Source organism: Papaver somniferum, chromosome 6, assembly GCF_003573695.1.
Source record: "Papaver somniferum cultivar HN1 chromosome 6, ASM357369v1, whole genome shotgun sequence".
In the NCBI taxonomy this organism is placed as follows: Eukaryota; Viridiplantae; Streptophyta; class Magnoliopsida; order Ranunculales; family Papaveraceae; genus Papaver; species Papaver somniferum.
The window spans coordinates 90423637-90435050 of record NC_039363.1 but is presented as its reverse complement, the minus strand read 5'-3'; the positions used below and the strand labels follow the sequence as shown (position 1 = coordinate 90435050).

Below are 11414 nucleotides of genomic sequence, written 5' to 3'. Positions count from 1 at the left end.
TATGGTTCCCGGACTTGGAATAACTTGCAACAATTAACATACTGTGCTATATCCAATCATGGTTTTTTTGTTCTAAACTCCCATATCAATCATTGAAACATTTTTAGAAGATGAAAATAACTCTCTCTCACAAACTATTAGCTTCAAAGCAATTTTAAAGTGGTCGAATGATCAATACGAAACAATCCGAGTCTACATCAAATGACTGTCTCACACAAATCATGTACGATGTTACAAGGCGATTTTCACATGATCATCTTTTGACTTTCGTCAAGAATATAAGATAAACTTGGTTAAAGTGAAAACTTACTAACACATATTTCGAGAAATATGTAAGCGAGTTAAACTCAGCTCGAAATATCAAATGTGTATAATCGAAGTCTATATAGCTATACGACTTTTGTCTCAAATAAGAGATAGAGTAGATAGACTTTTGAGTGATAGATGAGTTCAAGTCTCCACATACCTTTTGTTGATGAAGTTCCACAAGCTCCCCTTAGTAGTTCTTCGTCTTCAATCGATGAACGCCGTGAAGTCTAAAGCTCAACTACACTTTCTATAATAATTCGAGACTTAGCTACCAGTAGACTAGAAATCAAGACTTATAGTTTTGGCAACTAAACTTGACAAACAAGCTTGAGTTAACATTTGCGAGTTCGACCGAGCAGTGCTCTAACACCTAGGAATTCAATTATGGGGTAATCCAATTCTTGGAATTGAATTCAAAATAAATAAATAAGCGTTTGGTTGAGGTAATTCAATTACTTTTGTTTTTACCATGGAATCCAATTACACTGCACTATTAAACCAATGCAATGAAAATCTATCATTTTGGGGGGAATTTGATTCCTAATAATCAAAATTCTTAATTTTGTAAAGTTGATTTGTGTTGTTTGGTTCAAGGAATTGGCCACATTCCCCTGAATTTGATTACCAAGAATTCAATTCCTTGAACCAAACATGCTATTATATACATATTGTCAAGGATCATTAAGTTGGTCTACTTGCAATTATATTAAGTTTTTTCTATACATGTTGTTGAACGAAAAAGTTGGGTGTATTTGGTATCCCATGCGTTTTCAGAATCACCTAACTAAATTTTTTAGTTATTTGGTATCCCATGATCCCACAAATACTCTTTGACAAAGGTAGTTCTATAACTATTATCTTAGATAGGTTGCTGTTTAACATAAAAGGTGTTTGGATAATCCCAAAAGTCAGAAGCAAGTAATATCTATTTGTTACTCCTAGAGTCATCCTCTCTTGTTTTATTCCTTGCCTGGTTTCTGACTTTTTTGCTTCTAGGTAGCACTTAAAATTACTTTTTCACTCCCAAGAAAAAACAAAACAAAAGCACTTAAAATTACTTTTCCACTCCCAAAAAGAAACAAAACAAAAAACTCAGAAATAAGTTACACAATTTCAAGATAACTTCTACAAGCAATTTTTTGTTTTTACTTTTTACGAAGGTCCATGAAAAACGCACCCCGCCCCTGGACACAATCCCATCTTTAGTTACACTCCGCATACACCCCGACTATAAGTTCGCAGTTGAGCGATCTTTCACTCTTTTTACCTTCTGGTTTTAGCTCGCCTCTTTTTCTCAATTCAATTCTCCTTCGAAGTTCGAACCTGAAGCACACATCTCTGTGAATCCACTAAACTGAGAAGAGAAGAAGATGAGTTCTCCATGTGAGAAACTCGACGGAGATACCATACCTAGAGAAGTTAACGAAGAAATTGATACCACCACCACTACCACCGCCGCCGCCACCACCACTACCACCAACGATTGCAATACCTTCTTAAATAATTTTTACGGGCCTGAAGTATGTCTTCTCTCTCCGGTCTCTTACTCTTTGTTTTTATCTATTTCACTCTTTAGGGTTTCTATTTCTTTCGGTTTCTATTTGAGCTTATATAATTTTATTTTTTAATTCTTTTTTTTGTAGGCAAAAGCAGATGTGGAATTTAAAATGACTGGTTCTAACTCAACATTGAATCTTGAAGTAAGATTTTCAATTTACAGGACTTTTTTTTGTTTAAGTAATTTAGGTTTCAAAATCATCTAATTTGGAGCTTCATGTGGTGAAACAGGATGTTCAAGGGCTTGTAACCTGGGTACTTTCTGAAGGTACCATGCCTTCTTGGATCTTTATAAAGGTAAATAAGGTTCCTTTACAACACTTACAAAGCTTAATCTTAGATTAACACAAAAGTAGCCTTCATACACATGTGCACGAAAATGATAATTGAATTTTTATGGATATCTAAACAATGTAATCTAGAGTTCCCAGCCAAGTACCCTTGATTTCTCAAGCATTGGAATGGAGTGATTGTTGATTTAAATCTTTTTTGGGGTAGCATTTTGTTATTGCCTTGTGGGGTCTGTAACCAGGACTCCTGACTGGTTTATTAGACTAATTTTCTTGGTTTTGCTAGCGTCGTGGGTAAGTGTGAATTTGCAACTGCACGGTTTGAGTTAAAAGCATATGTTCTACGCCCTCTGGATTTGCACTTCAACACTTCATTTGTCGGACCATACAACTCCTTTTTTTAACAAATGACCCGAGTCTGTTATTCTCAGGCCATCTTGAGGTTATTTGCTTCTCATTTATACTAAACCTGTATTTTCATGAAATGCAGAACAAGCCCCTCATACCCAAAGTGGTTCTGCTGTATGTTCCAGGTCTTGATGCGGCGTTGTTCATGTCAAAGTCCAGGCTTTTGGCTGGGCTCAAAGAAATTTGTCGGAATCCCAGACCTGTTTTAGCTCTGAGGTATACTTATGTCTATGTAGTTGGTCTATAATGGGTCTTTGTAATCGTAGCAAATATATTATTGTTGAACATGTGATTCATATAAATACTTTTTTCTTTTTTATGGCTTATTATGCTCGATTTCTGGTTCTTACTGTTTATGGTTTGGGGTTTGTGTTCTGTGTTAGTTGTGTATCAGACGGGATGCAAACAATAGATGCGTTATTAACAGCCAAGTTAAAGAGAAAGCGGGAGCCATGTACTCTGGATATCAAGGAGTCTGATCAAGCAGAAGAACCAGGTTTTTATTTTGTACACTTGTTTCATCCACTTTCGTAGAATAATGGATGCATCTCAAGTTACATACTTAGGCTGGACTTCTGCCCTGTACGAATTACATACTTCTTCCATTCATCTTATATGGCCATTTTGTGGGCAGTGAAATTATGTAACAGATTTTTATTAAACTTGGCGGTACAGATTCCATAATAGGATTCAAGTTGCATTGTATTTTGCATCTCCTATTCTACATTGTATAGATTGATACCCCACCTTATCTCCAGGGGCAAAAAATGTAATCTTTGATTATCTTTTTATTGCACCCCTGGTGCCCTGTTGATACGAATGTATGCAAGATCAAGAATGCATTCACTAAGCGAATGGACAGTTTTCCCTTTCAGTTAAGGAGGTTCACCGACAGTGGAGTGTGTTGTTTTTTCTACTCGGTTGTTTTGTAATCATTTATTATACATCCTACTAGTATCTAAAATCAGGCAGGTAGCTTTCTCCTTTAATGATTATATATGGTCGTATTCTGGTTTCCTTTTGCAGATCAAAGTTCAAGTTCAGTCAGTCTGTCCAGAAAAAATAGCTTAAAAGATATACCATTTCCTATTTCTTATTATACACTTACACCAAGAGAGTTGGAGGACAACGGATACTGTAACACTCAGCCAGGTAACTTGAAGTTCCGATGAATGAGGTTGGCTTGTTTTCCTTGTTTGATTGTTTACCAGAATCTAGGTATTTATTTCTCCTGTGATCATGCAGACTTTGTCTCAACTGTTCCAGCTCCTTTAGGATCTTCTCCTCATGAAATACTTGCACTCGACTGTGAGATGGTAAGGCTATGGAAATCATTTTCTTTTTCAAGTGCTTTAGTTCTCTGAAGTGTGGTAAACTCTGTAGAGAAGATTGTAATGCATTTTTCCATTTGTGAGAAATTGAAAGTTCGAATAAGGGTAGGGCGCCAAGTAGAAAGGAAGAAACTTTCTCTATTGTGTTTACGAATCAAACTGTACTTTATTGCACACAAAAATGACATTATTAATTTAGCCGACTCATGATTCTTGTTTACATTAAACTGTCACAGAAAATCAGTTTGATATTCAGGAAGTTATACTATAGAAAAGGATTCTCACCCTTGATTTTTTCTCTGTGGTTTATTTTTTTTGCACTCAGTGTATCACAGCTATGGGATTCGAGCTTACTCGGGCAACCCTTGTGGATATTGAAGGACGGGTACTTCAGCTGAAGCCTTTATTTTTTTCATCCAGATTATTCAGTCTAAGATACTCTAGTATTGTAGGATTAGAATTATATATATCCCGTGTATTGAATTTTTTATTTGTGCCATTTTCTTAGGTTCTGTTGGACAAGCTGGTAAAACCTACAAATGAAATTACTGACTATAATACGAGGTATTATCTTGCTCGTCTTTGAATTTAGCTATATGGATTTAGAGTCTTGTTGCCAAAGGAATATTTTTGATGTCCAAAAAGTTAAACTTGGTTATGATTGATAAGGATCCAAATGGTAGGGAACCAGAATGAAACTGATGATTTTCTTGGAAAAGATAATTAGATAGCATTTTGCAAGAAAAAAAGCAAGCCACATGGGACATTAAAACAATGAAAAAGAAATACCATAGCCAGACATAATTGGAGAAGCTGTGAAAAACTTGAGAAATCTGAGGGAAACATGTCCCATATAAGTAAGTATTCGCTGAACAGATACTATCATAGTAATACAGGAGACAGTTGCAGTAAGTTCGTTTACTTTCTGTTTGATCAGAAATTGCTGTAGGCTTAGTGTCTTCCATCTAATGAAAGAAAAGAAATAGCAACATGCTTCAACTAAGTGCTTTAATGTCCAGTTAACAAAAAGTTATCCTGAGAAACAGAATCTAAAATAACCAAAGATTATTTATTGCTCTGAACATGCGGGGTTAATTGACTTTGCCTACTGTGCCACCTTGCCATCACTTGTAGATAGCTCAAGTGAGACTATCTTTTTGGTCGAATCTGCATTAAGATTCAGTGTTGTAATCTACAGTTAAAGAAAATGCCAAGCAAAGAGAATAACTGGTTCTTGCCTCACTAAGAGTATAATCTTCTTCTGCGTAAATGCAGATATAGTGGAATCACATGTGAGATGCTAAATGGGGTGACTACGACACTTCAAGATATTCAGGTTATTTTCCAGCTTCATCTTCATATATCTTCCAAGTTGCATACCCGCATTACATTTCCCTTTCTGACGTAATGCTTATATCTCAGTAAATTCATATGTGATGTCTTTTCCCTTCATTGTTTTCCAGGCGGAATTTCTTGATTTAGTTCATCAAGAGACAGTTCTAGTTGGCCATTCTTTAGAAAATGACCTGTTAGCGCTGAAATTAATTCATAAATTAGTAATCGATACTGCTGTACTGTACAAAAATCCACATGGTGGAAATTATAAGTGTGCTCTGCGAGTGCTTGCGAGGAGATTTCTTTGTAGAGTAATCCAGGATTCAGGAAATGGACATGACAGTGCTGAAGATGCAAGAGCTGCACTGGAACTAGCATTTTTGAAATTTAGACATGGTAAGCAATATTTCTCTTTCATAAACTCCACGGTAGCCCAAAAGTGTCATATGCTCGCTTTATTCGTTATAAGTGACCTGCAGTTACAGTAGAACAGTAATACCAGCCTAGTTCTTTTGCCCTACGATGATTCAGATTCACTGTTAAGAAGGTTACAGTTACAGCAGTGCCCTATAAGTTGCTTTAGAACCAACATGTTTTTAACCTTGTTTACCAAATACTAATCTTCAGGACCTGAATTCGGTGCTGCTCCCTCGCTCACAAGGAAGAAGCTGCTTACAATCTTGGGTGAAAGTGGCAAAGCCTGCTCCGTTATTGATGATGTTTCCATAGTGAAGCGATATGCTACTGGATCTTCTCATGCATTTCCAGTGTCATGTGATGATGAAGCTCTTTCAAAGGCCAGCAAGGAGGTTGGTTCTGTTCTGTGAAATTGATATTTGCAGTTTTCTAATGCCATCTTAAATTTAATTAGCTGGAATATATTTGGGTTTGTAGGTAAAAAATGATAAGGTACACTTTATCTGGAGCCAGTTCTCCGAGTTGAATTCGTTTTACAAGAGACAAGCAGACGATATAGAGAAAGTGAATGTAAAAGTTGCACAAATGATAGCTTCGCTTACATGTCATAAGAAATCCAAGGGTCTTCGATACCCCGTCTCATCTGAGCTGAAGGCCGTCTTAAAGCGCACAGATACTAGGATCCAAAGCCTATATGCTGCCTTACCTACAAATTCGATGCTTATCTTATGCACCGGTCATGGGGATACAGCAATTGTCAAAAGGTACGTGCTTTACCATTACAAAAAAATACAAAGAGATGGTTCCTTGTACACATTAAAGTGTATATAGCCCGATTGACCTGTATGGGCCAACTTGAAATTGGTCTACTATGCAGCATGCGATTTTTCAAATTGAGCTTGATCAGATTGTGAAATCAAGTGGCCTTGGCCCTTGTAACATCCCCGAAGCTCTGCTACATGTCTCCTCCAACTTGTGGAGATTAGTTCACTTGACCATGTTTATCAGAGTATTTATTAATTGTACGAGTTTTACTGTTTGTTCGGACTGATGAATATTTTTTGGTCTTTGTATTTGTACATGGGTTAAAAGAATACGGAAAATGCTCGAAGAGCAGAAGGATGGGCGCGAGAAATTAATAAAAGTCTTGGCAGAACTCCAGGCACAAGCTGACGTTGCCCTCTGTTTTGTGCGTGTCAAGAATTAATCACCTTAGATTTCCATGGCGAATAATGATTTTAACAACTGTATCTATAGCATCTCCAGAGGAGCAGTTTTGATAGTTTAGGGTGAGAGCAATTATTGATAGAGAGAGCGAGGGAGGGTTTCCCTATCAAATGTAATTTATGTTGTATTGTTAACACAATTGATTCACAGCTGAGCAAACTTATTCTGGCAGTAAACTGTTATGGTTTCGCTGCACCAAATTGTTGTTACACCTTGCTTACACTGAACTGTGAGACCAACCTTATCCGTACAAATTGATGTAGGCAACCTGTAACAAGACTAGAAAAGGGCCGGGCGACAAAAACAATGTCTCAATTTTAGCAACTAACCTCATCCTCGTCTTCTCCGTCCGTGCCTCTCCCTAAAGCCGTGTTTTGGATCTATATCTCTATTTTACTTCATTTCCTGCCGCTCTAAAAATCATTTTGCTCCAATCTCTTTTCAGAAGAAACTCACATTGCTTATGATACAAAGATCAGCGCTGATTATCCGTTCGACAAGGCTTGCTTAGTTGCGGTGTCTCAACTGGTAATTATTTGAGATCAGTTACTTTTAGTTTTTTAAATCGTTGATTTCGACGTAATTCAATTGAGATTATGATTATGGTCCTCCTAATGGAAGTGACAATTGAGATTTACAATTAGGGATCATTTCCTTAGATTAGATTGGTAGTGAGATGAATCTTCGAAATCAGTACTGACTCCATTTTGCTTGATTTTGCAATCTCTTCTCCCAAATCAAATGCACAAAAAGAACAAATAAAAAAAAAAACAACATTCAGTAAGGATCATCTCATCGTATAGTTGATTGTTCCTCATTTTACCATATATTGGTTTTATTTATTTGATTATTACAAGTCTGAGTGGCTGTTTAAATTGGTGTGATTAGGAATGCATGTCAACTGTTTGAGAAAACTCCAACCAGAAGGTAGTTTTAGTTGGCTAGATGTTTCCTTGTTGTTTTCAAGAGTGTATCGATTGGATTGTGTTCGTCGATTAAGACTGGGGTTCTGTTCTGTTAGATTTTATGTCTGAGAATATTTTATGAGTTTATATGCTGTTTATGGGTATTTATCGAAATTATGGTAGGCAATGTGGTAGGGCTATTGTAGTTATAAATTAGTCAAGGACAGAACACGCTGTAGTTAGTGATTAGCAGGTTAAAAGAGTGCGAGTACTCTTTGTGATTGTACATGTCATGTTGAGGTTTTGAATTTTGTGTTCCCTGTATAGTGATCCGGTAGTAGGAAAAGTATTTCGATTGGTTGAAATTTACACTACGGTTGAAACTTTTTGCAGGGTGTTCCGTAGACAGAATTACCAATGGCGTCGTCACTACTTTCTAGGGTTCCTACTACATCAACAAACACAATGTCATTTTCTTCGTCTCTGAATAACAATTTACCATTTCCATCTCGTCGATTATCATTAACAAGTCCTTTTCCAACTAAACCTAACCGAAAGATCCCAACAATTCAAGCGAAAATTAGGGAGATCTTCATGCCAGCATTAAGTTCAACAATGACTGAAGGTAAAATTGTATCTTGGATCAAATCCGAAGGAGATGTATTATCGAAAGGGGAAAGTGTTGTTGTTGTCGAATCTGATAAAGCTGATATGGATGTGGAAACTTTTTATGATGGAATTCTTGCTGCTATTGTTGTTGCCGAAGGTGAAGTTGCTCCTGTTGGTGCTGCTATTGGTTTACTTGCTGAAACTGAAGATGATGTTGCTGAAGCCAAATCTAGAGCTTCATCCAAATCATCTTCTACTTCTCCTCCTCCTCCTTCCCCTCCCTCTGATATTCAACCAACTTCTTCTCCTTCTTCCTCACCAGTAAAACCTAGTTCTACTTCCCCACCTACTGTTTCAGAAGGTCCAAAGAAGACTGTTTTGACTCCACATGCAAAGAAACTTGCTAAGCAACACAAGGTTAATATTGAATCAATTGTTGGAACTGGACCACATGGTAGAATTACACCTGCAGATATTGAATCAGCTGCTGGCGTTTCACCTTCTTCCAAGAGTGTTAGTCAAATTAGCAATGTAGCTCCATCTGCTCCCGTTTCTTCCTCTTCTTCTCCTCCTCCTAAAGCTTCACCATCTGCTCCTTCTTTTCCTGAAATTCCAGGTTCTACAATTGTTCCTTTTACTACAATGCAGTCTGCAGTTTCGAAAAATATGGTGGAAAGTCTTTCAGTTCCCACTTTCCGTGTTGGTTATCCTATGAAAACTGATGCCTTAGATGCTCTTTATGAAAAGGTAATTTTATATTTCTCATATATTTATATTTTGTTTTCTTTTGATTTGACTTTGTTTGTTTTTTGGGTTTGACTTTAGATGAATTTTGATCGATTTCAGGTGAAGCCTAAGGGAGTAACTATGACTGCATTGTTAGCGAAAGCCGCCGCTATGGCGCTTGCTCAACATCCTGTTGTGAATTCTAGTTGCAAAGATGGGAAGAGTTTTACGTATAACTCCAGTATAAATATTGCAGTGGCAGTTGCAATTAATGGTGGGCTCATAACACCCGTGCTTCAGGATGCTGATAAGGTCTTAATTTGAACCGCTGATATCTTTGAACACATTATTACCATGTTTAGTTTACAATCTTACACCCATGATGCGTTAGGTGTTGGTTGATTTTCCAATGGTGCCAAGTTTTGAATATCTAATCGGAAACTCTTATTGTTGTTTATAATGTTTTAGTTGGATCTTTATTTGTTATCTCAAAAATGGAAAGAACTAGTAGAGAAAGCTCGTTCTAAACAACTTCAGCCCCACGAATACAATTCAGGTACTTTTTGCTTCCATTTTTTTGCTTTTTGGTTTTCAATTACAGTTAAGGGATGGAAGAAGATAATATTGTCAATGCTAATCTGTTGAATATGCAGGGACATTCACACTATCCAATTTGGGCATGTTTGGAGTGGACAGATTCGATGCCATACTTCCTCCAGGCCAAGTGAGTGATGTGCTCTAGTATCTTTTATCTTACTGGTTTTTGTATTTTTCTTATTCTTAACGAATTGTTTAATCATCTGGTCTGTATATGACGTGTAGGGGGCTATTATGGCTGTAGGGGCTTCAAAGCCTACAGTTGTGACAGATGAAGATGGATATTTCAGTGTGAAGAATGAAATGCTGGTAAGCTTTTCTTTGCTGTTTCCTGTCATTGAGTGTCTACGCAAGAAAAAAAGTCAAGTATTCGTATTATAGTGACCTATGCACTTCACATGCATATATGATCATGGTCAGTTGTTCAAAGCATAAGCACAGTTATGTAGAGTCATCGAACTGCGGTTACATACATCTTTCATTTCTGCTTCTTATACAAATTATTGGAATAGTCACTGACTGCTCATAATCATTCACCTACATTGTTCCTCACTAAAGCTTCAGAATTCTACAGTGTATATAAGAATTCTTTTTTATCAAAACTCTTAAGTCTCTAAAAATGAAATAACCAAGAATAATAGTTGAGTTTAATAGAATTCAACTATTAAGAATTCTTTTTATCCTTCTATTAAGAATTCTTTTAGTAGAAGGTGGAGTTTTATATCTGTTCCCTCGTACTGATCTTCCTTGTAAATTGTTTAAATATTATCAGTTTACCTGTTTTACTTTAACGAAAGGAGATAATAGTTGAGTGTGAAGCATCCGTGCTGAAATTCTTTTGCTAGTTAGTTACTTTCTAGAATTGTGTTATAGTAGTCTTCCTTGAGTTGAAGCCAAAAACTTAATATTTGATGCAGAACTTTATGACGATTGTTTAGTGCTTTGTGTGTTACGCAGATAAAACTTTTTTTTGTTATGTTACAAGTTCATGCGTTTTCAGCCGTATACTTGTAAATCTTGTTTTCTACCCATAACCATAAGAGATCCAGACTGAGCTGGAAGCCTGGAATGCTAATGTTTTTTCCTTTCCATCTTTGCCAGGTCAATGTAACAGCTGATCACCGGGTTATTTACGGTGCTGACTTAGCATCCTTCCTCAAGACATTTGCAAAAATCATAGAGAACCCAGAAAGCCTCACATTGTAGACAGTGATTGGCCAAGTTTCATATCTGCTATTCAGCGGGTCTATCATTTTATGGATGGATAAAAGAATCATGATTGAGAGTTGTGTATTTGAATTTTGATAGTTTAGGCCGAAATCAATTATTGATTGAGAGGGTTTCCAGATTAAATGCAATTCATGTCAGATACCCTTGTATATCACAGTTGAATGACGTTTTAGCAAACTTAACTAATCATTCAAGCAGTTGCGTGTTCCACTCTGGACTGTGGCTTTTTTTTAATGATGGTTTAGTTGTTTTTACGCCTTGCATACACTGCACGGTCGCATCACTAGGAACTGGTGTATGTGAATGTGATACTTTGATAGTGGTGTTAGAACAGAACTATGAGGTGCCAAGTAAAGGGGCTAAGGTGTGGCCAGATCCCAGTGACACGATTAACATCTTTATCATGTCACTTGATCAACCAGACATCCATTAGGTAGCTCACATCTTAGTCAAACTATTACTCTCTACTTTTT

At 36.8% G+C, this 11414-nt stretch overlaps 2 protein-coding genes across 4 annotated transcripts; both read left to right on the top strand.

Moving 5' to 3' along the window:
* The first annotated feature begins 1594 nt into the window (after positions 1 to 1594).
* On the top strand, positions 1595 to 7069 carry LOC113288369 (small RNA degrading nuclease 5-like). 3 transcript variants are annotated; one of them, XM_026537388.1, is made up of 14 exons: positions 1595 to 1829; positions 1953 to 2009; positions 2098 to 2163; positions 2647 to 2780; positions 2948 to 3060; positions 3591 to 3716; positions 3810 to 3880; positions 4221 to 4280; positions 4404 to 4459; positions 5171 to 5231; positions 5359 to 5626; positions 5858 to 6039; positions 6125 to 6411; positions 6740 to 7069. In XM_026537388.1, the coding sequence occupies exons 1-14, from the start codon at positions 1680 to 1682 to the stop codon at positions 6852 to 6854; spliced, it is 1746 nt and encodes a 581-aa protein (XP_026393173.1). In that variant the 5' UTR covers positions 1595 to 1679; the 3' UTR covers positions 6855 to 7069. The 3 variants fall into 3 exon arrangements, with proteins under 3 accessions (XP_026393173.1, XP_026393174.1, XP_026393175.1); XM_026537389.1 differs by lacking the exon at positions 1595 to 1829 and having other exon boundaries at positions 1965 to 2009; positions 2690 to 2780; XM_026537390.1 differs by lacking the exons at positions 1595 to 1829; positions 1953 to 2009; positions 2098 to 2163 and adding an exon at positions 2582 to 2598 and having other exon boundaries at positions 2690 to 2780.
* A 117-nt stretch (positions 7070 to 7186) lies between these two features.
* LOC113288368 (dihydrolipoyllysine-residue acetyltransferase component 4 of pyruvate dehydrogenase complex, chloroplastic-like) lies at positions 7187 to 11175 on the top strand. Its single transcript, XM_026537387.1, has 7 exons — positions 7187 to 7402; positions 8173 to 9135; positions 9235 to 9426; positions 9583 to 9670; positions 9768 to 9838; positions 9937 to 10020; positions 10813 to 11175. The coding sequence occupies exons 2-7, from the start codon at positions 8197 to 8199 to the stop codon at positions 10915 to 10917; spliced, it is 1479 nt and encodes a 492-aa protein (XP_026393172.1). The 5' UTR covers positions 7187 to 7402; positions 8173 to 8196; the 3' UTR covers positions 10918 to 11175.
* The last annotated feature ends 239 nt before the right edge of the window (positions 11176 to 11414 follow it).

Excerpts from the sequence above, each read along its gene's own strand:
- LOC113288369 (XM_026537388.1), top strand. The coding sequence starts at position 1,680 with ATGAGTTCTCCATGTGAGAAACTCGACGGAGATACCATACCTAGAGAA. Across the intron at positions 2,164-2,646 it reads CTTCTTGGATCTTTATAAAG|AACAAGCCCCTCATACCCAA; the intron begins GTAAATAAGGTT and ends CATGAAATGCAG. Across the intron at positions 3,061-3,590 it reads TGATCAAGCAGAAGAACCAG|ATCAAAGTTCAAGTTCAGTC; the intron begins GTTTTTATTTTG and ends TTCCTTTTGCAG.
- LOC113288368 (XM_026537387.1), top strand. The coding sequence starts at position 8,197 with ATGGCGTCGTCACTACTTTCTAGGGTTCCTACTACATCAACAAACACA. Across the intron at positions 9,427-9,582 it reads TGCTTCAGGATGCTGATAAG|TTGGATCTTTATTTGTTATC; the intron begins GTCTTAATTTGA and ends ATAATGTTTTAG. Across the intron at positions 9,671-9,767 it reads GCCCCACGAATACAATTCAG|GGACATTCACACTATCCAAT; the intron begins GTACTTTTTGCT and ends TTGAATATGCAG.